Source organism: Bipolaris zeicola (assembly GCF_000523435.1).
Source record: "Bipolaris zeicola 26-R-13 unplaced genomic scaffold scaffold_59, whole genome shotgun sequence".
Classification (NCBI taxonomy): Eukaryota; Fungi; Ascomycota; class Dothideomycetes; order Pleosporales; family Pleosporaceae; genus Bipolaris; species Bipolaris zeicola.
Window position 1 is genome coordinate 69,416 of NW_006912108.1, and position 27,575 is coordinate 96,990.

The 27,575-nt window shown below is 51.9% G+C and overlaps 9 protein-coding genes across 9 annotated transcripts; 8 read left to right on the forward strand and 1 right to left on the reverse strand.

The window, feature by feature from the left end:
• Positions 1-1,819: 1,819 nt before the first annotated feature.
• Positions 1,820-4,022, forward strand: COCCADRAFT_94222 (uncharacterized protein; the record flags this gene model as incomplete). The annotated part of the gene is made up of 3 exons (XM_007713348.1): positions 1,820-1,966; positions 2,048-3,361; positions 3,549-4,022. 3 exons carry the CDS (start codon positions 1,820-1,822, stop codon positions 4,020-4,022), a joined length of 1,935 nt encoding a protein of 644 aa, XP_007711538.1.
• Positions 4,023-4,341: 319 nt separating this feature from the next.
• Positions 4,342-5,385, reverse strand: COCCADRAFT_94153 (uncharacterized protein; the record flags this gene model as incomplete). Its single annotated transcript, XM_007713349.1, has 1 exon — positions 4,342-5,385. The coding sequence occupies one exon, from the start codon at positions 5,383-5,385 to the stop codon at positions 4,342-4,344; it is 1,044 nt and encodes a 347-aa protein (XP_007711539.1).
• A 420-nt stretch (positions 5,386-5,805) lies between these two features.
• On the forward strand, positions 5,806-7,366 carry COCCADRAFT_4415 (uncharacterized protein; the record flags this gene model as incomplete). The annotated part of the gene is made up of 3 exons (XM_007713317.1): positions 5,806-5,998; positions 6,046-7,095; positions 7,146-7,366. The coding sequence occupies 3 exons, from the start codon at positions 5,806-5,808 to the stop codon at positions 7,364-7,366; spliced, it is 1,464 nt and encodes a 487-aa protein (XP_007711507.1).
• A 4,340-nt stretch (positions 7,367-11,706) lies between these two features.
• Positions 11,707-12,733, forward strand: COCCADRAFT_25663 (uncharacterized protein; the record flags this gene model as incomplete). Its single annotated transcript, XM_007713327.1, has 3 exons — positions 11,707-11,818; positions 11,869-12,326; positions 12,377-12,733. The coding sequence occupies 3 exons, from the start codon at positions 11,707-11,709 to the stop codon at positions 12,731-12,733; spliced, it is 927 nt and encodes a 308-aa protein (XP_007711517.1).
• A 588-nt stretch (positions 12,734-13,321) lies between these two features.
• COCCADRAFT_94103 (uncharacterized protein) lies at positions 13,322-13,507 on the forward strand (the record flags this gene model as incomplete). Its single annotated transcript, XM_007713350.1, has 1 exon — positions 13,322-13,507. A coding segment is annotated over one exon (186 nt), but the record flags the coding sequence as incomplete, so codon positions are not given.
• Positions 13,508-13,563: 56 nt separating this feature from the next.
• Positions 13,564-14,395, forward strand: COCCADRAFT_4417 (uncharacterized protein; the record flags this gene model as incomplete). The annotated part of the gene is made up of 3 exons (XM_007713318.1): positions 13,564-13,832; positions 13,898-14,246; positions 14,306-14,395. The coding sequence occupies 3 exons, from the start codon at positions 13,564-13,566 to the stop codon at positions 14,393-14,395; spliced, it is 708 nt and encodes a 235-aa protein (XP_007711508.1).
• A 1,520-nt stretch (positions 14,396-15,915) lies between these two features.
• On the forward strand, positions 15,916-18,758 carry COCCADRAFT_94229 (uncharacterized protein; the record flags this gene model as incomplete). The annotated part of the gene is made up of 5 exons (XM_007713351.1): positions 15,916-15,969; positions 16,088-16,504; positions 16,555-16,654; positions 16,717-17,279; positions 17,331-18,758. The coding sequence occupies 5 exons, from the start codon at positions 15,916-15,918 to the stop codon at positions 18,756-18,758; spliced, it is 2,562 nt and encodes an 853-aa protein (XP_007711541.1).
• A 3,102-nt stretch (positions 18,759-21,860) lies between these two features.
• Positions 21,861-23,239, forward strand: COCCADRAFT_36135 (uncharacterized protein; the record flags this gene model as incomplete). Its single annotated transcript, XM_007713352.1, has 2 exons — positions 21,861-22,749; positions 22,803-23,239. The coding sequence occupies 2 exons, from the start codon at positions 21,861-21,863 to the stop codon at positions 23,237-23,239; spliced, it is 1,326 nt and encodes a 441-aa protein (XP_007711542.1).
• A 2,799-nt stretch (positions 23,240-26,038) lies between these two features.
• Positions 26,039-27,145, forward strand: COCCADRAFT_94228 (uncharacterized protein; the record flags this gene model as incomplete). The annotated part of the gene is made up of 3 exons (XM_007713353.1): positions 26,039-26,194; positions 26,260-26,703; positions 26,768-27,145. 3 exons carry the CDS (start codon positions 26,039-26,041, stop codon positions 27,143-27,145), a joined length of 978 nt encoding a protein of 325 aa, XP_007711543.1.
• Between the last annotated feature and the right edge of the window lie 430 nt (positions 27,146-27,575).

Sequence of the window (27,575 nt, forward strand, 5' to 3'; positions counted from 1 at the left end):
GTGCGTGGGATTGGAGGAGAGCAGGGATTGTATTCATGATGGGCTGCAGGGAGGCTTGTAGAGTCACCTTTCCCCAAAGCCCCGTAGTTTAGACGCAGGATACATGTATAATAGCCACAAGGTTGTTCTATCTAAGTGTGATGTGTGTGTGTGTGTGGCTCGACGTGTCTCATGTTCATAGACGGTATGCAAGCTGGCAGGACTAGTGGCTTCTAGAATTAACCCGAGATCCTGGATGGTGTAATTCGGCGCAAAGTGCAGTAGGTACAGGTGACCACACGGCAAGCAGATCTTCGGCATCTTGGGCGTGTCTAATGGTACGGTCGGGGGTATAAACACGACCGTTATGGTGGGGCACCAATATGCGTATATTCGTACTGTAGGCGCGGTGGCAACGGGTGTGGATACGGGCATGAAGCGGCAGTTGCACATGCACCAAGTAGATGCGGACGTAATTTCGTCACAGAAGCAAGGTATTCGCTCATAGATGCCTAGTAAGATTTCGTGTAACAGAGGGCTCTGAATACGAATAGTATACATTTGTGTATACGGGAAGTACTTACATGGGTCTAGCTTCCCCGGATTCCTCGGACCGCTAGCTCGGGGACTAGAGCCGAAAACGGCTTGACGCAATGTTCTACGTTAGAAACCCATGTTTCCCCATTCCAAGTGGCGGCACTCTTGCATCGCGCAATCGGATATGCGCGATGCTCTTTGGCTGCCGTCTCACAAATGTGTATGTATGTACGTTTCATGCAAGCGACCTTCGGGAATCTCAAAGGGCTGACGAAAACGCGCGGACGAGCGTGCCGCGTCGAGCATATGGCAAGGGTTGGAAGCGACGAAGGATTGTGGCGTCAAACGCCAGGCGGCTCTGGATCACGGTCGCCTATGTGGTTGAGTGACTATGGTGGACATTTGGCCTTCCTACCATACTAGACCTTCCACCAACACGAGACGCGCCCCATCTCCACCAACGCTTTTCGCCCTGTGCAGTCAGAAACCGGGCTTTCTTTCCTTCTTTCCAACGGTCACGGCGAAGGGCTTGGCTGGGCTTTCTCCTCCTGTTCACACGCATCATCATCAGCATGGTTCCTCCAATCCAACTTGTTGTTGCCCGTTTTTTCCTTTCTAATTTACCCACGAAACACCCAATCATAGTCGTCCTGCGCCTACGGGTTACCTCGAAGCGACGCTGCATCTGTACAAATACCCGGTCATCATGCGGGCGCAGGCCCCGCGGAAACCCAACCAATCCACCCCCTTGCGCTGTGCAACCAAGCTGCTATTACCCAGTTCCCACCTTTTTGCCTGGCAAATCTGACATGTCTCACTGGGCTCGATTGGCTCTCTTTTACTTCATGGGGGGAAGGGCCCGCTGGCGAAGTCACATATTCGAGAAAGTCTTGGACATGGGATCGCATGGGGGCTTGATTAAATTAAATTGACCCCTCCATTCCCTCCGCCGCCTTGCCGTAGTAATGCCAAAAACTCCACTTTAGTTAGCCACCCACGCCGCAGCCACATTCTACTCTCCACGCGCGTGTTCCTGGCTTGTTTAATGGTGCTGGGGGGGTTAGTAAGGTCGGTTTGAGTTGGCGGGATTGATGTGCAGACCGATGCCCACACCCGTCCTCTACTAACTGTTTCCTCGGGAGCACACCATCACCAACGGGGCGGGCTTTTACTTTCCCTTTCTCTCTCTCTCTGTGTGTGTATGCCACACCTTTTGTTTGCTCCGACAATTACCTTCTCTCGTTTTCCTTCTCTTCTCCTCCCCCGGTACTGACCCCCACTGTGGGATTAGTAGTCGGGCAACATGGAGCATATTCACAAACGAGATGTGCATACTTCGCATACGGAGCGTAGTAGTAGCACCGTAGAGATTCGGCAGGTTCAGAACGTTGCTTTTGCCGATGCTACGGCAAAGGCTAATGTCAGGCCGTGGACAAAGGCTATGTTCAAGGTTGGTTCATTTTTTAAACACAAAGTTATTCTTTTCTATGTTAGATTGTAACTTTTGCCATTGCTAACTTATGACATTTAGTTGTATTTTTGCCTCTTTATCGCCACGCTCAACTCTTGCATCAACGGGTACGATGGATCGCTCATGGGCGCAATCAACAGCTACCACCAGTACCGCTCGTATTTTGGCTTCAATATCGATGAGGGTACACCGACTACTGGAATCGTTTACGCCATTTATACGATTGGCAACCTTGTCGGCTCGTTTGTAGCGGGCCCAGCTACGGATTTCCGAGGACGAAAATGGGGTATGTTTATAGGCACTTCGATTATCATTGTCGGTGCTTGTATTCAAGCAACATGTGTCAACCTTGGTGGCTTCATGGGCGGTCGTTTTATTCTGGGTTTCGGTGTCGCCATCACATCGACCGCCGGCCCAGCCTATGTATCTGAAATGGCCCATCCTTCCTACCGCGGCGTCTGCACCGGCATATTCAACACATTCTGGTATGTCGGCGGCATCCCCGGATCCTTCGTCCCTTACGGCACAAGCAACATCCCCGGCACGCAATCCTGGCGCATCCCCGTCTGGCTGCAACTCATCTTCGCGGGCATCGTCTTCTGCTGCTCGCCCTTCCTCCCGGAAACCCCCCGCTGGCTCATCGCCAACGACCGGCACGAGGAGGCCCTAAACACCATGGCACGCCTCCACGGCGAAGGCGACCGCGACTCGCCCATCGTCAAGCTCGAATATAAAGAAATGGTCGAAGACATCAGCGTCACGGGCTCCGACAAGCGTTGGTGGGACTACCGTGAACTCTTCAACTCGCGTGAGGCCCGCTACAGAACCATGCTCGTCCTTGCCATGGCGTTCTTCGGCCAGTGGTCCGGCAACGGTCCCGTCTCCTACTACTACCCTACCATGCTGCAAGGTGCTGGTATAAACAACAATCACACCCGTCTCCTGTACAACGGCATGCAAAACGTTGTTTCCTTCAGCGGCGCCATTTTCGGGGCCATCTACACGGATTCCTGGGGCAGACGGCCGCAGCTGCTCGTTTCGACAGCCATGCTTGTCTTCATCTTTGCAATCGTGTGCGCCCTTGTTGCGACGAATTTAAAAACGGGACCCGATGGCCAACCGGTCTACCTAGGCAATAATCGGACGCCTGAAATTAAGAGACCCGGTCAGGCTAAAGCGGTTATCGCGTTTGTCTTCATCTGTGGGTTTGTGTATAGTGTGGGTTACACGCCGTTGCAGCAATTGTACCCCGTAGAGTGTCTGCGGTATGAGTCTCGAGCGAAGGGCATGGCATTTTACAACTTTTGGGTCAATATTGCGAATTTCTATAATACGTTTGTGACGGGGATTGCGTTTTCGGGCGCGGGTTGGAAGGTATGTTTTTTTTCTTCTTCTTCTTCTTCTTCTTCTTCTTCTTCTTCTTCTTCTTCTTCTTCTTCTCCTCCTCTGTTCCCTTCTTCTTCTCCTCTGTTCCCTTCTTCCCTTTTCCCTTCTCATCACCACCCCCTTCCCCCACCAAAAAAATAACATTCATTGAGTTGTACTGACGTACAACGAACAGTACTACCTCCTCTTCATCTTCTGGGACATCTTCGAATTTATCTTCATCTACTTCTTCTTCGTCGAAACACGGCGCCGCACCCTTGAGGAAATCAGCGACATCTTCAACGCTAAGAAACCCGTCAAACACTCCCTCAACAAAACTAGTATCCTCGTCCATGCAAATGGCCGCGGCGTCACCGAGATGGTGGATAAGGAGGAAAGAGTCGTCGAGCGCGACTTTGCGAATAGCGCGTTTGTAAGGCCGGGGCAGGGGGCTGCGCAGCCTAGGGATAGTGGCGCGAGTGAGGGTAAGCTGATCTGGAGGGATGAGCTGAGGGATAAGGTTATGGATGTTGGGAGGGGCAGTGCGGAGAGCGATATGGCGAGGGAGGAGGCGCGGTATGCAGGAGGAGGTTTTGCGGGGAATGCGTGGAGGGAGGAGAGAGAGCCGTGGTATGCGTCTTCGCCCATGTCTTCACCGAGAAGTCCATAGCGTTTCCGTTTTTTTGTTCTTCTTATACATATACCAGAATGGGCTGGATTCGTTCCTGAATCTGTGTGCCTCCTTTTTTCTTTTCAACATGTAAATATGTACACACACTTTGTTCTGTATTATCATATGATTGTATGTCTCTCATCTTTCTTGAACAATGGCTTGATAGAACTACTGACCGCGTTTATCAACGAAGAATGAACAAAACGAAATCGGTTTTGCCAACAAGTTAGTTCTTCCTATACTCTTTACCCTGTGAGAATCCACAAAACTCCACGCAATGCATCCCGTCTACAAAAAGGGGGGGTATCACACACGTTCAGTCCATATCCTCTAGATCACCCTCTACCGCCTTGGGTACCTGCTCCTCGCTAACCATAATACCTACCATGCATTCGCCAAGCATATTCTCCCAATTGACCCACGGATGCACTTCCATGAACAACTTGGTCCCGTCTTTACCCGCCGCGCGACGCAGCTCGCCTTCTCCACCGGGATGAAACGGGAGGTAGGGCGAGATATTGTACACTTTTCCCTGATAGCACGACCACGCATCTTTGCCCTTGCGCCCATTCTTCTCCTTGAGCATGGCCGGTGTAACGCGAATCATGGAGTCGACGCCAGACAAGTTTTTGCCGGATTTCTGCAGGTGGGCCCAGTCGAGCGGCGAGTGACCTGGCGACAGGAGCACTTTGCCCCGTGCGTTTGGTGTCTTGATGGCGGGGCCTGCGCTTGGTGGGACTCCGAGACCTCCGTTTGAGGTGGGCGGGCCTCGATTCGGAAGCGGTCCGCGGTTCGGAAGAGGACCGGTGGTGGGTACGCGCATAGATTGTGACGATGTGGAGCTGGGGAGGGGACGTAGACTCGAGGCTGCGACCTTCGGTGGCGGCATGAGAGACGTAGTGGGTTTGGGAGGTGGCGCCATAAGGGTCGGCTTTTGAGGTGGAGGCATGGCGAATTGAGGAGGCGCTTGAGAGGCTCTTTGTGCCGAGTTCATAGCTGGAAATGAAGGTGGCGGCAAATTGTCTTCCTCCTCTTCATCCGAACTGTCGTGCTCGTTGAGCGTGAAGGAGGGTACTGGAGGTGCTTTATCGTCTGATTTCGGCATAGCCTTTGGCGTAGACTCGAGAGATGAGCTTTTGTCAATCCCATCAACTGCCTCATTGTTCGATGGAGACTTGAGCTCTATGCGCTCCTCCCTGGCCGGGGTGGGGCCTTCTTTGTTGCCATTCTGCGACTTATCGGGTATCGTGCTCGTTCCTGGTCGGCTGAGGCGAGTGATAAAGGCAAGCCATGTCGAGGGTGGGCGCTGGTAAACAAGAAAAGAAAGCGACAAGGCAAAAATGGAGAGAGCAACGAGCATGTCTTTGATGTAAAGAGCGAAGGGGTGACTCGGCCCCGGAGAATTAGGAAGAAGAGAGCCAGCGCCGAGGCTTAATGCGCATTCAGGGTTTGTAGGGCTGAACAAGATTGCGCTAACCGCCGATGACTTCACGCGCCGCATGATGACAGCAATCGGAGCAATCCATGTCAAAGGGAAAGTAACTTTTTTTTCTGTGGACACAGTGAAGGCGATCGCACTGGGAAACTACATAACACTCTGTCGCCGCTTAATTCTCGCCATTCCAACTACATGTTTGCAATTATCTGACCCACCCAACGCGCTACTCAACTGTTCTACATAGAAACCCGCGCCTGCCCCACCACCCCTCCATTGACTGCTATCGGAAGCCACGACCGGACGCTGCAATTCACCCTGAGGCTCTAATCCCGGCGCAACTCAATGGCGGCCGAACCAGCAACCCTGCCTGAGGGCATCTTCTCCCTCCTGGACACGGATCTATACAAGCTGACTATGCAATGTTGCATATTGAAGTTCTTCCCTGATGTCGCAGTCACATATGGTTTCACCAACCGCACGCCAGACAAGAAACTCAGTCGCGCAGCCTTCAAGTGGCTGCAGGCCCAAGTAGATAGTTTGTATAGTCACTTCCATAGGCATGCGCGTGCTAACCCTTTGTAGAGCTTGAGAATGTGTCCATTTCCGACGAAGAGCTCAAATTTTTGAAAGATAGCTGCCCCTACCTAAACGCGCAATACCTGCATTTCCTCTCTACCTTTCGCCTGAAACCCTCGAAACAGCTTAGACTATCCTTTACGCCCGTGAATGACACCGGCTCGGACAGCGATTACGGCGACTTCCATATTCATACTGAAGGCCTATGGCTCGACACCATCTTGTACGAGATTCTGCTATTGGCGCTTGTGAGCGAGGCATACTTCAAATTTGTAGAAACAGACTGGAACCACGAGGGCCAAGTCGACAAGGCATACCAGAAGGGAAAGGCGCTGCTAGAAGGAGGCTGCATCTTTTCAGAGTTTGGCTCGAGGAGGCGGCGAGACTACCACACCCAAGATTTGGTACTGCAGGGTTTGCGCCGGGCAGCTGACGAGGGTGCCAAACTAGGGTGGAAAGGCAAACTATCGGGGACCAGCAATGTTCACTTTGCCATGAAACACGGGCTCGTCCCTGTCGGCACTGTTGCGCACGAGTGGTTCATGGGCGTGGCTGCTATCACAAACAACTACGAGAAAGCAAACGAGATTGCTCTCGAGTATTGGACCGCTACTTTCGGAGCTGGTGTATTGAGCATTGCGCTTACAGACACCTTTGGTACACCAGCGTTCCTGAGAGCCTTTAAGGCACACATTCCTCGCATTACAACGGCTGTGCCTGGAGGCAGTACAACACTGCCATCATCAGGGAACACAACCACAAGCGATGCGGTGGAAACCTTGGCTTCGACAAACCCACCTATCCAGGCACCATACGATGGAGATGCAGCCTCGGAGAAGACATATGCTCAAGTCTTCAACGGCGTGCGCCAAGATTCTGGCGATCCCCTAGAATTCATCAAGCTGATGCGTGAATTTTACGACAAAGAGGGTATCAAGGACAAGAAGACGATTGTCTTTTCCGACTCTCTCAACCTCGAACTTTGCTTCAAGTACAAGGCCGCAGCGGAGGAGCAAGGGTTCCAGCCAACCTTTGGCGTAGGCACATTCTTAACGAGTACGTATGAAAGGAGCCATGGAAGCTGGACGGATGACTGACGAGAACAGATGATTTTGTCGAAACATCCACAGGGAAGAAGTCTGTACCCTTGAATATTGTTATCAAGATTGCCTCTGCGCAGGGCCGTCATGCAGTTAAGATTAGTGATAATATTGGTAAGAATACGGGAGATCAGGCAACGGTGGATGAGGTCAAGCAGCGTCTTGGATACCAAGAGAAATCATGGGTTGGCGGTGATGAGCGGACGCGGTGGGGGAGTGTAAAGTAGAGAGACAACTAGCGGTATTGGGTAAGGTAGTCGGTCTTCTTGTGTGGTTTGGCAAATATAAGTGGTCGACCCGCGGAGGAAGTTACTAGGGTGTTGGCCACTCTCCAGTCTTAGTTGATATAGAGAAAGACTTTGAGGAAAGATTACAGTTGGCTAGGCGCACACGGACTTAACGTTTTGTGAAACGCTCGCAAGAGATACCGCAAAGGTCTACATTCAGGCGTTAATATTTGTTTTGCATTCGCTAGAGGGATTTACCTAGTAGGATATGGAGTTCAGCCTTCCTGCATGATCAACCAACCATCTAGACACCACTTACACCCCCAATACATTAGGCAACACAATCACAAGGCTGAACAGCAACCGATATAGTAAGAGTACGTCTATTGGCAAGTGGGATACGAAAGATAGGCCTATGTTCCGTTTCGGGCACAAAGTTCTATCTCTGCTGCATAGTTGCATCAGTAGGCAACTAAATGCCTATCAAGGCTGTAGGTAGATCCGAGGAGCCATCTCATAAGACCGGTGTAGACATGGACATATAATGTTGTGAGACTCAGCAAAGTTTATTCTATTCAAATTCTATTTGCACAACCCTTAGTCAACCTCGAGTCTCGTTCTCTCAACTTTCGACCTATCCAACACGATTTTATCTCACCATGGCTAGCATGCCGGAAACGCATTTCACTGGGGCGATTAATGAGTGCGCCACATCTGTCAAGGTATTATGAAGGAAGCGGAATCCTGGGTTTGACAACTAACAATATTAGTGCTCCATTTGTGGTCACTGTAAGAAGCGCCAGTGCGAATGCACATGCAACTAGTAGCTTGTTTGGGCTATATGGGCACCAAGGGCCGGGGGATGCTTCATGAAAACTCTATCATGTGAGATCCTATGAATGAAGCGGCGTACGAATGAGTGGGAGTGGATTGATTTTTGCTTAGGAGAAGGAAGGCGGAAACATGGTTGTAGCTTCAACTTAGTTGTTGTCACTCGCTTTGTTGCTATAATGAGAACCGAATGAAACGAAATTTCTTTGGACTAGCTTTTGTGCCAGAATATACACTTTGGAACATAACGTTCATCTGTTAAGTTTATTAGCTAAGCCCTGAGATGCGTTTAAAAGCTTGACGCTGGGGTTGAGATGAATCCATGTCGGCGGTATGGCAAGGTAAATCAAGGCAAGGCACAGTGGGTGTGGCGTGAAGGATAAAGTACGGCTACTATCAGACTGGTTCGCCAACCAGTCAAGGCTAAAGGACACTACTAGCTACATGTGTACAACCGTTGGCATTCGGTTCGTATCAGAATCTATAGGAGTTCATGCTCATGTCATGTACGTACAAGTCGTTGAGTCGAAAGTAAATTACATCCTTTATTCAATTCCTACTTTCCTACATAATAATCAATCACAACGAAACACATCACAAACATGGGTCCAGAGGCAGACATCAGCGTCATATCCGTAGCAATATCAATATCACAGACTGTAGCCTCAGAAAAACGTTATCTAGTCAAACAAATCCCCAGCCCACCGCATTGATCTAACAACCCAAGTCGTCTCTCACACCGAGCAACTACGTCTGAACAACTTTCCCCTACTCTTTGTAATCCAAATTTACTCACCATTCCAAACAAAGGACCTGTCACCACCTCACTAAAAGCCCAAGAAACTAGCCTCGAGCTCAAGCCCGCAAATCAACTGCAACACTTGTACTCTCTTCCTTCTTCTTCTTCCTCCAAGCACTTACCGAAACCATGCTTATTCTCCTAGAAACCCAGCTACGGGTGTGGGGATGGTTGTAGCTTTGCCATTTTTTTTAAAGAGACGTATGAGTTAAAGATACGTAGGGCTTTTTTGCTAAAAGATCTCAGCACCAGCAACAGCAACAGCAACAGCCTGTGACCACGGAAAAGAGCACCGCTTTCTTGCACCTCATGAGAGATGACCTCCAAGAACCGTTTCGCATGCTCGCCACGCAACCTATCGTCCAGCTTCTGGCGACCTACATGTGCCTCTTATACGGCACCATGTTCCTCTTCCTCTACACGTACACTCTCATGTGGGACAAGCTATATCACCAAAGCATCCAAATCGGGAGTCTAAACTATATTTTTGCTGCAATGGGCTAGGTAGTTGGTGTCAACGCCGCGGGGCACCTCAACGATTAGATCTACGCCAAACTCAAAGCTCGCAACGGTGGTGTAGGGAACCCTGAATTTCGTGTTCCGGCTATGATTGTAGGCACGCTTTCTTGTGCCTGTTGGGCTGGTCTGGTAGGGATGGTTGGGCCAGGCGAAGATGCACTGGATCATGCCGAATGTTGGGTGCTTTATTTTTACCACTTGATGCTATGTTTTGCGCTAGTTGCGTTTCGCTCTTTCTGATTGATACATATGACAAGTATTCTGCTTCGGCTTTGTCAACGGCTCGTCTTACGCGAAGTTGCGCAGCGGCTCTTTTTTTTCGCTTTTTGCACCATATATGTTTGATCGTCTGGGATTTGGGCTGGCTGCGACAGTATTGGCAGCGGCGTTCATAGTTGTGGACTTGGCGACTATTGTTGTTCTTTGGTTCTAGGGTGAACGGATCCGAGCTAAGGGCACATACAGTGTCTACGTACTTAGACTAGTTGGGATGAGAAGACGTATGAATGACATCATGCATGGACGCTTTTTGTTTTTGGCAGTTCTTTTTGTGTATCTGACTAAACTGGTAGCTATGACGTAAGCTGTGGATGTGCGTTTTAGGAAAGAGATGGATGCGGGTTTGTTTTGTCGTACACTTTGCTATGATATCAACATCAACATGTAGACTCTTATGTATCATTGAATGATTAGAAAGATTCTGGGCATATCTGTTAAATTATCCCACTATTTCGGATATTGGTTTGATATTTAGATGTGGAAACAATATTGTAATTATGTGCCCTCAGGTTGATTTGGACAAATTGGCCCCAATGCCCGCCATAAGCGCATTTCTCAACTCTGGTCAAACATGGGTTGCCACAAAATGGATATTAATTCCACGAAAGCATTTGTTCTAGATTGTTCCCAAGTTCAGTGCAACAGTGGAAGAGTATAAACACTGGGGTGCTAGTGTCAATGGAGTTAATCAATCCAGTTGTTTAATTTTCTACTGTGGTACGGAATTGTCGCAGGTTCTGATTGGCCAATGTGTAAAATGTCCTTTGTTCTGGGCAGGAGCCTATTTGCAACTAGTGAAGGCGTCTTTACTAAGCCAAGCGGTGTGGATAATTCGCCTATGGAGTCCAGGAATAGTTGTATGGCTTTATGTCTTTTAGAGCATTGGCGGTCCATTCCAGACTACCCAAAAAAGACGAGTTGAAAGTAAGCGTACTTTTGGTAGTGAGCCGCTTATAAATCCAGACTAGTGAATTCTGGGATAGCATCAAAATGTGTAAGTATACCCATGACACACCTAGTTGGAATGTCTGCCGCACGCCTACATAATCCGTCGTATGTGCCAACAGGCGGTAGAGGGTGCTTTGAGTGCTAGGCTGCAGTAGTCATGACACGGAAAGGTAGCGTATATATGTATGTACATGTGTACGTACATAGTGGCAAGCTGAGCTGCGGGCGCAAGGCTGAGTCTGCTAGTACGTGGAGTAGACCCTGAATAGGCATACGAGGCCAGCCACGGCTGCGTAAGCTCTTGGCTCTATCCAGGTCGACAGCAGTGGCGGGGTGGAGCGAGGTGGCGAGAGGTCAAGCTGGTCGTGTGTGTAGATATGTAGTGTGTACTGTCTAGATATATTGAGCAAGAGATGTGTAATATGTGGAGACTGCGGTTGTTGGAGAGACGAAGTTAGTAAAAGGCCAGTTAGGCGACACATGTGCGGTGAGCTGCAGCACAAGCCAATTTTAGAGGGACGAGGCGGGCCAACCGTCAGAGAGGCGCCGCCAATTCGCAGCTGACTAGTGGAACGCCTGGCCCAAAGCCGTTAGCGCGAGCGCCTCCTGCATCTGCCCTATCCACCCTTCACGCTCAGCCCCAGAAAACATTCGCGGCCCTGAAACGCATTTATCTTCTGCCTCAAGCCTTTGTCGACGACTGATTCGAGCCTACGCGCGTTTGACATTTCCCGCCGTCCCCTCTTAGCCACCAGCCCGTCCCACTGCCGTGTGAGCTTTGCTTTGCGCGTCTGCACTTGGCCGTCTCAGGAGGTTCCCACGTCCACCCACACCACACCCGTCCCGTTTCAGAATGAGCGTAAGTTCCCTCTAGCTCTACCCATACCGTGCGCTCCATCTCACTCTCTTCTGCAATACTCCTCACTCCGCCCAAACTCTAAACACCAAATTTTCTTTACTGACCATGGCTGCTGCCGACCAACAGTACGGAAACAGAGGCTACGGCCAGATTGGCTCCGCTGGAGGCAACCCCTACGATGCGCGCGACCAGAGTGCCGGCTACGACAACTACGACCGTATGTATCGCTGAATCGTGTCCATGACACTCTCGTCTAATGTCACACAGGCGATGTAGAGATGCAATCCTACCCTGGTGCTGGTGCCGACCCCAACGCCATTCTCAATGAGTGCCGTGAAGTCGACCGCGCGCTCGACGACCTCGATGCCCAGCTCAACAACCTCGACCGCGTCTTCAGACAATCGCTGGCCCGCCCAGATATGCCCTCTGGCGAGATCAACAACCTTAGCTCTCAAATCATGACGGGCTACCGCGCACTTGTCACTCGCGTCAAAAACATCAAGTCGAAACCCGATTCAGGTCACCCCAGGAACGCCCCTCAAGTTGGCAAGGTCGACCGCAGGCTCAAGGCCACCATCAACAGGTATCAGACTCTCGAGTCAGACTTCCGAAGGGAATCACAGGCGGCTGCTGAGCGCCAGTACCGCATCGTGCGCCCAGATGCCACCGAGGAAGAGGTTCGCGAGGCCGTTTCAGACCCTGATGCGCCCATCTTCCAACAGGCTGTATGTTTCTCTACCTCCCCTGCCTGTCACCCAATACTGACGTTTCCCAGCTTATGAACTCCGACCGCCGTGGCCAAGCCTCGTCTACTCTGCGCAACGTCAAGGAGCGACACGAGGCCATTCAAAACATAGAACGTCAAATGGTTGAGCTCGCCCAGCTGTTCCAAGACCTCGACCAAATTGTCCAGGAGCAAGAACCGCTCGTCGCCAACATCGAACAAAAGGGCGAAGAGATCAATGATAACGTCAAGGCCGCCAATGTCGAGATTGACGGTGCCATCGACAAGGCCCGCGCCCGCAACCGCAAGAAGTGGTGGTGCGTCCTCATCGCGCTCATCATTATCATCATCATCGTCGTTATTGCTGTCGTGGTCACACAAGTCAATAAGTCTACCAACACCAAATAAGAAGACGAAGTGCAATTTGCTGCACCCCGGCGCATACTATGATTATTATACCCATATCCACCCTCTCCTTCATCAGTAGTCTTTTTTTCCCTAAAAGGCTGGTCCCGTACACCATGTAATACGCCTTTGGTGGATATGCATACATACTCTCACTTTTCCCTTGTCATTTACTGTTTTGGTTAGAAAAATCAGTCTGTTATTGTCTCATCGCTGCGCTTAGCGGCGACTTTTATTCTCAGCGGCTCACATCGGCCGTTTTTTCTTGGGCTTTTGTAGCGATGGCTTGACTGCATTGCGGGTTGCTTGATTGTTATTTTAGAACCTGGCCTACGGGCTGTTATTGAATCGAGAGGATTTAAAAGTATGTCTGACAACGGTGACGGGCATGACGGGTGTGACGGGCCTAATCAATTACTACTGTGAAGATCTGTCAAGCACGGATTGGCTACAATATGTATTCGGCGGCAAGAATCAATCTCTAAGGAGAGTGGTGCCGATGGGTTTCCCCATAAGCTGTGCGGTTAATATACACAGGTGCTAAGCTAAATTTGCATGTAATCTAAATGGGACAACGTCCCGAGCGCAAACCCAATGCAGAGCAGCATACACCGACACTCTAACAAAGCGGAAACGCTGGACCGTCGAGTCAAATTAATATCATGGAAACAAGCACGGAATAAGCATCCGACCATGCCATTTTGGCTACGGAAGGCAAAGCTTAGGAGTATGCTTCCAAGAAGCATATATAACTACCCCGTCTGGCTGCATCTCTGACCTCACCACAGTCTTGCAGTCACATCAACGCCAACCCTCCACCACAGAAAACAACAATGCTTCGCCAAACCGCCCTGTTTGCTCTCGCCCTCGCGGCGCCAGCGATTGCCCAAGTGAGCGAGGGTTTTGAGAACGGATGGGACCAGACTGCATGGCCCTCGTATGCGGCAGACTGCAACCAAGGTGGTAAAGTCAGCCTGGATACGACAACCGCCCATACTGGCAAGAACTCGATCCGTGTCGATGGTGCGGGAGGCTACTGCGGCCACATCTTTGTCGGCACCAAGAAGATTCCATCGGGAGATGTCTACGTCAGGACCTACTTGTAAGTATATTTGACTTTTGCTTTTCTCTTCTCTTTCAAGTTCAGATGCTAACTCTTGTATGTAGGAAAGCAAGCAAGGCCTTGACCGACTCTCACGTGACATTCATCACAATGCCAGACTCAGCCCAAGGCACAAACAAGCACCTGCGCATTGGCGGACAATCTAAGATTCTCATGTACAACCGCGAGACCGATGATGCCACTCTACCTGATCTGTCGCCAAACGGTATTGCATCGTCCAAGCCGCTGCCCACGAACCAATGGACATGCTTCGAGTACCACCTCGGTACCGACGGCAGCATCGAGACATGGTTGAACAACAGCACTGTTTCTGGGTTGAACGTGGGTAATGGAGCGTCGAACCCCAATGGAGCGCAATGGTCCAGGAGTACGATCAAGCCTAAGATTACCGGGGTGAGTTGGTCAAAGTCTATTTTGAAGGAGGAACGTTTTTTGCTGACGATCGGGCGTAGGTGTACTTTGGATGGGAGAGCTACGGTGGTGATACCAACACATTCTGGTATGATGACATTGTTGTTAGCGACAAGAGGATTGGATGCTAGATACCAGGACGTCGGGTCCACGAGTCGTAGAATTAAACAATGCTCCAATGGCAATGGTCGATGTTATGGATCCATGTGTGATGCTCGAAATGCTGTCTCTTGGGCTCGGCAGACATGAGGAGATGCTGGGGTTTATCTGCTCTTCGAATGCATGTGCATGGGGTGGTTGTCAAGCTGACCTCAGGAGGTTCTTGCGGTGGTCGGGGGGTATAGACAAGTGTGTCGATATCATTTGCATGGAGGTAGGCTGGCGGGCCGATAGCTTCCTTGCTCTTGACCTCACCCGCAATCCGATCAACTGGGCAATGACGTAGCTGGACATTAGCCCCGTACAAAGGCATCCACATAAGCTGGGCATTGAAGCCGCAATTGTGCGGCGAGGAAGTCAACCTCAAGACTCGACGAGATGGCATGCTCGCTTGGCGCAGCCTGATCCTACAGCGCCAGCACCAGCACCATTTTCGCAGCACAAACCTTGTCCTTGGTCCTCCACATGTCTCCATCCATCCAGCCACGCCCGTGTAAATGCCGCAGCCATGTTATCACGACCTGGACATCACCTGAGCACCCGTCGTCGAAATAGGCCCGCTCAGTATCTCTTGGCGCGGCAACGTGTGTGGTAGCTTGTAGCGGGCATGTTGGTGAGCCGTTTGGGCCCAAGCTTCTCTTCCCTGTCGATCGCCTGCCCGCCACCCATCACCCATCACCCATCCTCCATCCACCCCATTGGGACTCCGCCAGCCCGCGATACGTTGACGCACCGCAACACATGGACCAGCACGCCACGGCTTATGCCCATCGACCTACAATTCAGCTCATGTGCGAGCGGTGAAGGCTCATTGCCAATAGCTCCCCTGTACGGCGTGATGCACGCGGGCCTCTCACATGCCAGCCTTCGCCAAGCGAGTTGGCGGGGGGCAAGTAGAACAGAGCATGGCGTCCCCAGTGGCTTTGGTGCGCATGGGCAATTGATACCTCCCGCTCGACTTGCACATGTCCCCATGTCCGCTTGCTGGCTCCCCCCGCGGCTCAAGCCCGACCCTTGGCGCTTGCATTACCCGGCTGCGGCGCCTCGAGTGAGGTTCGTGATGTGCAGCATGCGCACTGTTGTAGTTGGAACCCCAGAGAAAGAAACGCTCAGACAACCGCCTAGATCCTTGGGGGCTGAACCGGGTCTGGGCTTTTTCCACCCTGCCTCTCACTTCGCCATCATTCTTAATGGCGCTCGAGCCCACATCACCCTTGCATTTAACCAGCCGTTTGCTCTTTGTGCCTCTCGAGGGTAGCCTTGAGGTTCTTACTTTTTTCTTTCTTTCTCGAGAACGTTTAATTAGCGTTTGAGGGTTGTTGTCTGCCCCCATTTCTTTTTGCGGGGTTGACTTTCCCAGAACCTGGAGTAGTACCGTCAGCGTACCACCTCGAAGCTACTAGGCAGAAACATGTCTTCTACAATGGCAGCGGCGAATGCCACCGCCACGGCGCGTCCCAAGGCGCCGCCGCAGGCTGGTATTCTTGAGGGAATGAATCCCGTACATTTTGATGCGGCTCATCCTATCATCTTGTTCATTGTTCAGGTAAGGATTGAAAGAGCTTGATATGCGAGTTCAAGCAATTGCCTCCTCTCTGGCCTTGTTTCGACCAGTTCATCCAAATCTAAACGAGAATCAAGATCAAAATGCTAACCCATATCAGGCCGGTATCATTATCATTATGTGCCATCTTATCAACTACCCACTCTCCAAAATCCGCCAACCACGCGTCATTGCCGAAATCATTGGTGGCATCGTCCTTGGTCCCTCAGTCATGGGCCGCATTCCCGGCTTCCAGGAGTCCATTTTCCCAAAAGAATCCATGGTCAACCTCAATCTGGCCGCAAATCTCGGTCTAACCTTGTTTCTCTTCATCATTGGACTTGAAGTTGACCTCAGGCATTTACTCAGCAACTGGAAACCTGCGCTCAGTGTCGGTTTAGCAAGTATGGCTATACCATTTGGAATGGGAGCTGCTATTGCCGTCGGATTGTACAACGAGTTCAAGGGAGACCCTAACACTGTGGAGATTGACTTTTCAATCTACATGCTGTTTATTGGTGTCGCCATGGCGATTACGGTAAGTCTACCTAGTACCGTGACTTGGTCTGTTGCTGACTTTGTGAAAAGGCTTTCCCCGTGCTTTGCCGTATTCTTACTGAACTGAAATTGCTCATGACGCCAGTTGGTATTATTGTTTTGTCGGCCGGTGTCGGTAACGACGTTGTTGGTGAGTATTTCACAAGCTAAAGCGCCTCACATTTGTAGTACTAAGGCTGATTCGTTTTCTAGGATGGATTCTACTCGCTCTCTGTGTTGCACTCGTCAATGCCGGTTCAGGACTAACAGCGCTCTGGGTTCTGCTCACGTGTGCGGGATACATGGTCTTCCTCGTCTACGCTGTTCGACCAGCCTTCATCTACGTCCTGCGTCGATCTCGTGCGCTTCAAGATGGACCCAGTCAAGGAATTATTAGTCTCACTCTCCTCATTGCCCTTGGATCGGCCTTCTTTACCGGTATCATTGGTGTCCATCCCATTTTCGGAGCCTTCATGGCTGGTTTGATTTGCCCTCACGAAGGTGGTTTTGCCATCAAGGTCGCCGAGAAGATTGAAGATTTGATTGGTGCACTGTTTCTGCCCTTGTACTTCACTCTCTCGGGACTGAACACCAACATTGGTCTCTTGAATTCCGGTATTGTGTGGGCCTATGTTATTGGAGTCGTGGCCGTCGCGTTCTTTTCCAAGTTCATTAGCGCTACGCTCGCGGCAAGGGGCAGCAAGATGTTGTGGCGAGAGTGCTTTGCTGTGGGTTCCTTGATGAGTTGCAAGGGTCTCGTCGAACTCATCGTCTTGGTAAGATTGACATTCTGGTGATTGTTCATGATGGAGCACTAACGATCACAGAACATTGGTCTCAACGCTAAGATTCTCAGCACTCGAACCTTTACCATCTTCGTCGTCATGGCTCTCGTTACCACCTTTGCCTCGTCGCCATTGGCAATGTTGTTTTACCCTCCATGGTACCAGAAAAAGGTCGAAGCATGGCGCCGGGGTGAAATCGACTGGGACACTGGTAAGCCCATTGATTCTGAAGGCAGCAGCGACATTGTGGAATACGAGAAGATGGCTGCGGAGAAGATTGAGAAATTGACCGTCTACCTCCGCCTGGACAGCATGCCCAATCTCCTGGCCTTCACCTCCCTGTTCGGCGGAAACGAGATCCCAGCACCAAAGACACACCCGTCAAAAGACACAACCACTAGCACTAGCACCAGCCTAGGCAAGGAGGTCGGTGAGACGAGCCTAACAGAAGTGACACTACCAAACCGTCCCGTTGAAGCCTACGGTCTACGCCTTCTCAGCCTGACTGATCGTGGTTCGTCCGTCATGCAAGTCTCCGAATTGGAATCCTACACTGCTTACGATCCGGTCGTCAACACATTCCGCACCTTTGGACGCCTTCACAACCTCGCTGTCAGTGGTGAGGTGCTCGTTGTGCCAGAATCGTCATTTGCCGAAACACTAGCAACACGCGCCTCGGACTCACAATTTCTTATCATGCCATGGAGTGAGACGGGCGGTATGTCTGAACAGGCCATCATCGAAGACAAGGGAACAAAGAACAAACTCGAGGCATCCAGTTACAACGCTTTTGTACATGAGACACTGGAGAACGCAAGTATCCCCGTTGCCGTGCTCATCAACAAGAACTTTGGCGGCAGCAAGAACAAGGAGCACAAGCAGCAGCGGCTCAGACTCAACCGTACAATCAGCAGCGTCAGTCTGGGCAGCGCACGGGAAAAGACTGTGACAGCACCCATTACTGACAAGAGCCACCACGTGTTTTTCCCCTTCTTTGGCGGCAACGACGACAAGACTGCTTTGCGTCTGGTATTGCAGCTAGCCCGGAACCCGCAAGTCACCGCTACAGTTGTTCACTTTGATCTCTCCGACTCGGCCTGGGCAGCTCTATCCAGCAACATCTCTCCCCCGCCATCACGCGAGCAGGACGCCGCCTTCTTCGCTTCGCTCCGCGCCTCGCTTCCCGCTGATCTCACCAACCGCGTTGTTTTCGAGACTGTCACCTCAACCGCCCCTGTTAACGACGTTATTGCCCGCGCGAGTATCGAAATTAACCAGTCGCCAAGGAACGCCGGAGACTTGATTGTCCTGGGTCGCAACGTATCACTCAACGGTGTACTGGAACGCTCAGGCAACACGGATGAGATCCGAAGTAGCACTGGCACAGCGCAGACATTGGGTATGCTGGCTGAACGGGTATGGGAAGGCAAGCTTGGAGCCAGCGTTTTGGTTATCAAGGCAGGAATGTAACGTCACGACTTTTTTTTTCCTTAATTTCTCTTCTTCTATATAGCACACAATGGGCGTCTGGGCTACTTTTGTAACGAGCATCATGATCATAGTAGATTCAAGCACGGTGTCATATATATACCTTGTTCTTAAGAGAGACAAATGAATAGTTTGTCGTTCAACTGCAAGAAAAAAAAGGGGGGGCATTATATACCAAGCTGTGCCGTGCACATCGTCATTTGGGACAACCCGTCCCTCCCCTCGACCCCGCAGAACGGGTTCCCATGACTCCAGTCCTAGTTTTCCCACAGTAACACTTTGAGTGATCATCGACAGGGGATGTCGCTGTAGACGACGTTTCAGATCAGAATTCGGACACGGCTTGGGCTGCTTCTGCATCGGGCTGTGTGAGCCTGCCCCCCTTAGGTGCCAAAAACAGGATTTTTTTCTTCTGCTTTCCACTTTGGCTGATTTCAATACTACTAGAGGTTTGAGCGGGTGAGTGGGGGGGGGGGGGGTTTCCCTATATCCTTGTGCAAGGTTAAGAGGTGTCATGGTGTAAAAAGGTTGGATTAGCAAATGTAACGAAGTTTGACATGTTGTCTCGTGACATGCAACAGCAATCCCGACCCTACATGACATAAGCTACTTCAAGTCATGTCCAGGTCCAAGAGTAGTTCATCGCAAGCCACATCACATGTTCGGAGGGAGACTCAAGAAATAATGAACCCCTGGTGTCGTGCGGGCGGAAACCGCAAGCGGTTAATCATGGTTCATCAAGCAAATGCTTGGCTCATGGCAGGCTTCGTATGCACGTAAGGCAGGTCTCGCTGAGAGCCTTCGTATACACTTACTTACATACGTACTACCCTTTCAGAGGCTATTGGTGGTACGTAGGTACTTTGGTCGGTACTGCGCCGGGATCGTGGCTGATGGGGTCCGTGAGTGAGCCAGGTCTACGTCAGCATTCCCCGGTCGTGCTACGTGACTTTTTGAGCACAGTACGAATTGCAGCCGGGATGGGTTGATCGGATGATGGAAAGAGATTTATCGAGATGTTCGCTTGCATCGTCCCGAGCGATGCTGATGGAGTGGGAGCTGACCGCTATACGCTACAATGCCAAGCGGTTGTGCTGATGGTTAGACATATTATATGTGGGCAAGCAAACGTAAGACAAGAAGGACCATGTGTGGCACACACGCATGTGCGGGATGGACCGGAGACAAATGAAGATTTTTTCTTTTTGTGTGCGTGGTGACGGTAAAGATGAACAGAAAATGTGCGGTGAAGGGCGGCGATAGTGAAGCGGGACCCATTGACAGCTGTACAGGAATTCTGGGTACGGTAAAAGGATGATCATGTCCGCTCCGCAAGAGGATTGATACGAGCCGTAATAACTGGAGGCCCGAGGAAATTAACGGAGGTAAGTGTCCATATCCAGTGTGTTGTTGGGTAGGCGGACGAGGGATGTTCACGTAGACCTACTAAATTGTAAACTGTTGATGTGCGAGTCATACATGCGTGCTTAGCCTTGCAGATGAGGGAGAGCAGCGTTGGTGGGCGTGCGGATCCCGTTGGGAACAGAAGATAGGGATTCGTGTTTGGAACACAATGACAGGCCTGTAAAGGCTTTAGGCGCGCACGTCGTAATCGGGTTATGACCTGCAGTCGATCCCAAGAATTTGCGCCACCGATGGGTTTAGCATTGCGCATGCGTTTAGTAGATGATGCAAGAAGCGTCGCTAAAGGCGAGCAAAAAAGATGCGAAAGTGCAAAAACTGGACGATGGAATGGACAATGTGCGTCGACAAGGTCATGGCGTTTTTGCGGTAGACCGGCGAATTCTTTTGCATAGGCTGATGTTCAACGGCGGTGGAGTTTCGGGCAGACGGACGCGTGGCTAGCGACAGAGGAACGTCTCGACCACTCAGGCGTGCCGCGACGGTAATAGCGTGAACAGGGAAAACACTCTAGAAGGGCAGGGGAGATTAAGTACCCAGTAAGTACTTTTTGCGAGGGGACAGGCAATGAGAAAGGGTGAGCGGGAACAAAAGCGTGACCATGGGAAAGTTGAGGCTGAGTGGAGAGTGGTGCAGGGCTTGCGGCAAGCGGATCAAGGAGTGGGTATCTGATGGGGGCGGCCATCACGTAATGTGTGTGAAGGAGCAGCGATGAAGGCGTTGCTGGGTCACGGGGTGTGGGACGAAAGCGGCGACAACCAATATTGGCCAGCAAAGCTTGTGTGGCGCGTCTCTGGTGCAGAGGCAGCTTGGCGACGGGGTCGAAACAAGTGACGAGAGAAGGGCCGTGGTGCTTGCGACGCAGCCAAAGTGGTTCACCAAAGATTGCGCAAGCTGTAGTGCGAATCTGCCACGCTTAGCGAGGCGTGGACCGCCCCCTGCGCGGCGCTGCGTACCCGGTTGCCCAGGACAGTGGACGGTGGGCGTCGGATGGCGCAGGGCAGGACAGGCAGGACGGATGATGCGTATGTATTGTATACGTGTGTGTGTATGGGGTGGATGGATGATGGAGGAGACGTACACTAGATGGATGGATAGTGGGTGCATGGGTGAGTGGATGAATAAGGGCCGGGCAGATGAGGCGCGGCCTGGCGCTTCTTCTGCCTGCGCGTGGTTGCAGGTGACGGTCACGGCTGGTCGGTGTTGTGGGTTCTAGACATGAGGAAGCCGCGACAGGGCCGCGTCAACCCGCCCGCATGCGGTAAGCGCGAGTCGTCGTCGTCTTGCCCCATCCCTCAATCAATTACCCTCGTCCACCTGCGTCCGCTGCAGCGACACCACGACTCTACCGACGCCGCCTCTGTGTCTTTCTGCGCTGCTCCGCTGCCTGCACTTCCACAGAAGAGCCATCGCCGTCTTCGCGCCCGTCGATAGCAGCAGCGGCAGCCTTTTCCCAGAATACAACATCTGCAAGTGGCTGTCCGCGTTGCTGCGCCGCCGCATCATCGGGCTGTGCATCCACTGCCAAACCTGCAGCGCCTGTCCACCACGCTATACACAGCTCCTCCCCCCCCGACGCCATCCACCCTCCCCTCGACACTCCACTACCCCCATCATCACAACAACCCCCGCCGTTGCGACTGTTCCTCGCGCCCGTCGACAATGGATCACAACACCCGCGCTCCTCGCGCTGCCACCAACGCCATGGACACGGACAGGCTGGCCGCCGAACTGACTGAGCAGTTCCGCCACGTCCTCAGCACAAAGCGAATCAACGACCTCACATCTCGCTCATCTCAATCCCGCTCCTCATCACCAGCGCCCCGCGACTTTGGATCCCCCCAGCCGCCGCCCTCGCAAGCAGCCCCACCGGCCTACTCGTCTATCAAGAACATCCCCCTCGTCCCAGAACCCCCACGTGATGCTCGCTCCCTCCGCTTCAAGAACATGCTCCACTCGCTCTCCAACATGCCCGTGCGATGGGAAAACCCCGGACTACTCGACGAGGCCCTTCGCGTCATCCCGCTTGAGCAAATCTACAACGAGGCTGAAGAGGAAAGCCAGATCCTGCAGGCCGAGGCCGAGAGCATGGGTGCTGGCAAGAAGGCAGCATGGGGCTACCAAGACTGCGTCGTCCGCGCACTGCTGCGATGGTTCAAGCGTTCCTTCTTCTCATGGGTCAACAACCCTCCCTGCTCGCGATGCTACTCACCCACCGTTGCCATGGGCATTACACCACCACTTCCCGACGAACAGGCCCGCGGCGCCAGCCAGGTTGAGGCCTACCGATGCTCCAACGACAACTGCAGAAACTACGAGCGTTTCCCCCGATACAATGACGCCTTTGTCTTGCTCCAAACCCGAAGAGGCCGATGTGGTGAATGGGCAAACTGCTTCAGCATGCTCTGCCGCGCCGTTGGCTCAAGAGTACGCTGGGTCTGGAATGCCGAAGACCACGTCTGGACCGAAGTCTACTCTGTGCACCGCAAGCGATGGGTCCACGTAGATGCCTGCGAAGAGGCATGGGATAAGCCCCGGCTATACACTGATGGTCAGTCTCTTTCCAAGATGCATACACGACACACCAACTAACATTGTTTCCAGGCTGGGGCAAGAAGCTCTCTTACTGCATTGCCTTTTCGGCCGATGGTGCCATGGACGTCACCCGCCGATATGTCCGTGACGCTAAGCATGCTGCCGAGCGCAACCGCGCACCAGAGGCAGTTCTCCTCTACATCATGGATGAGATCCGAGCAACACGACGAGCCAACATGTCCAAACAGGACAAGTTCCGCCTGCAGGGCGAAGACATCCGCGAAGCCAAGGAGCTCCGTGCCGGTGTCATCTCATCCATTGCACAGGCCGTGTGCAAACTACGACCCGAAGATATCATCAACGGCCAAGTAACACGCCGACTAGATGCCGATGCTCAAAAGGCACTAGAAGGTCGTATGAGCGGCAACTCGGCATGGATACGAGCCCGCGGCGAGGGTGGTCAACAGCAAAACCAGCAAGACCCCCGAAACCAACACCCACGATGAGACTGTGGGTAGAAGCCCAAAGCACGCACACCACACTCACTACCATAGCCGGTAACTTGTTCGTCGCACTGTTGTCTACATGACTAGCCAGAGCCAGGGCATTGGTACCAGGTGAGATTCGCTTGGTGCCCTTTTCATGAGCAGGCATGCAGACGGTGCGATGTAAGCCGGTTCTCTTCCGAAATGATACCCGCGACATTCGCTATGCGGAAGAAGCTCCGGCGTGTAAAATATAGAATCTGGGATTCATGTCGATTTGGATTCATTTGCGCTGGCGTTCAGGAGCAAGTTTACAGGAGAGACATAAGCGGTAAACTCTAATGTCTTGACCCGGACCTCGACTGAGGTTTTCCTAGTCGTTTTTTCTTCTATCCTTCTCCATCATCATCATTCTTCTTCTTCTTCTCCTTCGCTGTCATCTCTCTTTGTCTCTCTCACTCTCTTGTGTCGCGTTGTATTAGCGACCAAGGCGTCTTTTTTTTCCTTTGCGCATTGCAATGTTGCATTCTTCACTTCTACTTGTTTGTGTGTGCGCAAGGGGCTTTTGCTTGCGACACTGTTTATACCACTTGGCATCAGGATTTTTTTTTTCACGAATTGCGACCGGATTTCTTATGTTTTATTTCGTATGTCACGAGCATTTCTGGGCTTTGTACGCATGATGTATGGGATTCACGTTTGCGGGCATTTTGGACTGGATGCTAGCAGGCAGGTGAGATGGATGAGTTGTACAGACGGGAGGTGTGGGGATCCGCAGCAGCAGTAGGGTGGTGAGCAGGAGGAGGGGTTGACGCGCGTCCGTAGCGCCCCATACGCAGGGCAGACTGCAGGATTAGTGGGCAGCAGGCCAGATAGGAAATCAAGGACCAACATTGGTCATGTATCTGCAATAGCTGCGAAGCACATGCCCGTGATTATCTCGACGACGTGTCTATGTCGAGGTGTGAGTGAAAGATTTGCAAGGGACGCGCGTTGGGGGTGGTGGCACGCAGGCGGTCAGGCCTAGGGGCACACGATGACAAAAGGGCAGCAAATAGTGTCTATCTACTCTAACACTACATGAGATATTGATGGCTATTGGGCCAGGGGAACAAAGAAGAAAAAGAAAAATAGAGAAGGTGTACTACTACTACAAGGAAAAGCATAACTAGATGTTTCACGAGCGCCGAGCGAAAAGGGTCATAATAATACGGAATTATTAACTATACCTTATAGTTAAAGTGTGGGCGGTGATGGGATGGGATGGGGGGACCCTCATGCACGACAGCGAAAGGATGCGAGTCATGTAAGATCAGCGGCCGTTCTTTTTTTCCTTCTCCAGCTTCGGATCCAGTCACAGAGGGGGACGGACGGCTGAAGAGCGGCAGGTGAAGAGGGGGCAAAGCTGGAAGAAGGGAAAGGGAAGAAAAAAAGAAGGGTGGACAGACAGACAGACAGGCTTACATGGCTCTTGTCTAAAAATAGGTATGAGGGCACGACATATACCTAATCAGGCCTAGTTCTGTGTGAGATTTTGAGGGGGGGATTGGGGAGGGGGGGGCGCGGTTAGATGTCAGCGTCCGTGTGTGTATGTGTGTGTGTGTATGTGTGTGTGTAGGAATGTGGCGGTGACGGAGGGAAGGATGGGGGAGGCTCTGCCATGGCTGTGCGTCTTTTTTTTTGCTGGAGACTTGGCTTTTGGGCAACTAGCAGGGGAGATTGGCAGAGAAAAGGACGAGTGTGTGGCCGCGTGGAGGTCAATCAAGAGGAAAGGCAGAGTAGTTCGCGAAGAAGCGCCGAAGTGTGGGAAGAGTGCTTGGCAGAGAGAGAGAGAGAGGGCTCGAGGCGGTGTTGCATGTATGGGTGCGTAGCGCGGGTGAGGGTAGGGCCGAGGGAGGTGTGGCGGCCTTGGGAGTTGGAGAGTGGAGAGTGGAGAGAGAGAGGGTATAGTAGAGGGTCTGAAACTGTGTTTGAGGACTTGGCCCTCGTTAGTCATGACGGGGGTTTTAGGCGTGGACCACTTGGTATCTTGGTATCACTTGAGTGCATAGGTGTGCATTTTCTACTCATGCGCTGACGATAGAGTGTTTTCTACAGCCGTCGGGTGAGCCCAGCCACAATGCGTTATGGGGCCAAGAGCCGCGATGAGTTAAGCATGTGTATGCGTGGACAGGACCAGCAAGCGTATAGAGAGTGGTTCGTCGTCGTCGTCTTCTCACTGCACAGAGCGTTTGTTAGACAACATTTCCCGCGCGTCGACAGCTGCAGTGCCTTTGTCAGCGGTGGATGAACCCACAGCTGTCGCAAGCTCAGTGAGGCTGGTGAAGGACTAAGCAAACCACCGCCCGTTCCCAGGGCCCCGCCACTTGGACGCCGTTCGACCACACAGGCCAACAGCTGGCACGCCCCCCACCAAGCTGCCTGCCCACTCACCCTCAGCCCCCCTCGGCTGCCCTCCTCCGCCCTGCGCATTTCAGCTGCGGCCTTGGTCTTTTGCCTGCGACTGCTGGTTCAAAAGGCTAGTAGTCCAGCGCCCATTTTGCTTCATCCCACTCGCTACACACCTGCATACTCTCGACATCCACCTCGTCTGCATTCACTCATCTGCCCTTCACCCTTTCCACCTGCACCTGTAACACCCGTAGCCACAGTCGTTACCCGGTCGATAGCCCGTGCGCCCGCTGTGTGACATCAGCCAGCCCTTGCTTGGTATCCCGCAATTCTACTACTACTACAACTACTACAACAATAACCCTCAACCCACACCTACAGCAAGCCCACTTTTTCTTTTTCCACCCACCACCACCACCACCACAAAACATGGGTAAAGCCGGCCGTTTTGCGTGTATCATCACGCCTCTGGCTCTCACTCTCGCATCTTTAGTATGCTTTGTCATTGTCATGCTCGGCCAAACGCCATGGAAGGGCAACAACGCACCAGCTACAGCCCTTGGCCGCGAGCTCTACTTCATGAAGGTATGTTCTTTCTATACCCCGCAGTCTCCCTCTTGTCAAAGCACGCATTCTGACCCCGCCAACAGGCTGATACGTCAAATATGACGCTCGACTCACAAACCATTCTCGACAAACTTCCTGAAGGTCTCACCCCCAACAACGATTTCCTCGATGCTCTCCGTGGCAAGGCCGACTCCAAGGAGCTCAAGGACTTTTACCAGGTCGGCCTCTTCTCATACTGCGAGGGCGAAACCAACAAGGAGACTGGCGAGGAAAAGATTACATACTGCTCTGCTCGCAAGTTCAAGTTCCACTTTGACCCTCTCAAGGTCTGGGGCATGAACGGTACTGCTCTGCAGGAGGCCCTGGGCGACAAGTACGATGACGGAATGAATGTCTACAAGAAAGTTGCTGGTTGGATGAACTGGGCCTTTGTCATTGTCATTGTCTTGACCCCCATGGAATTCCTCGTTGGCTTCTTTGCCATCTTCTCCAGGTGGGGCAGCCTCGTCACTACCGTCATCTCTACCGTAAGTTCTCTCTTCAGATCATTGTACTTGCCACAAGCCAGCCTTGCTAACCCATCTGCTCCAGGCCCAAACCATCTTCGCTGTTGCCGCCGCAATTACTGCATCTGCAACCTACGGCACCCTGACTGGTGTCTTCAGGACCGCTCTTGACCCCTACAACATTGACGTCAACATGGGCTCCCGCATGATCTCTACCTTGTGGCTCGGTGTCGCCTTCTCCATTGCCTCTGGCTTCTTCTGGCTCATCAGCACCTGCTGCTGCAGCGGAAAGAGCGATAGCAAGAAGATGACTGTTGAGAAGACCCCTTACACTTACGAGCGTGTTGCCAGCCCCGCTTTTGGCGGCCAACAGGGTCACCAGATGCAGAAGTGGCCTAGCAGCCAGAAGCAGACTCCCCAGATGGGCGGTACCGCTTACGAGCCCTTCAGGTCCAATGTCTAATTGACCAACATGGCTTGAATCAATCTAGTAGGCGTTTGCTGTTGGAGTTGCCATCCTCTCTCTCCATGAGTTTTTGGATAGATGTGGGGCCTTGTGGTTCTATAACGACGTGTATGACCATTTGCGAGTGGGGTTTCTTACTGTTGTTGGTTTTTCTTTTTGCTCATTCCGTTTCTCGTGAGGTATATACCCCCGACATGACCTGGAAAACGGCGTTTTTTTTTTCTGTTGCAGATTCTTTTGAAGGTTTTTCTTCCGGTATAGCATAACATGCCATCTTGGTGGAAAGGGGCATCGCAGTATCAGTCGCTCTGGCGAACAAATCAATATAAAACAAAGATATCAAGATCAAATACACTCATCCATGTCTGACCTTTTGATGTCATCGTGTTGCTTAGATCTCTCTCTCTCTCTCTCTTTTTCTAGCTTT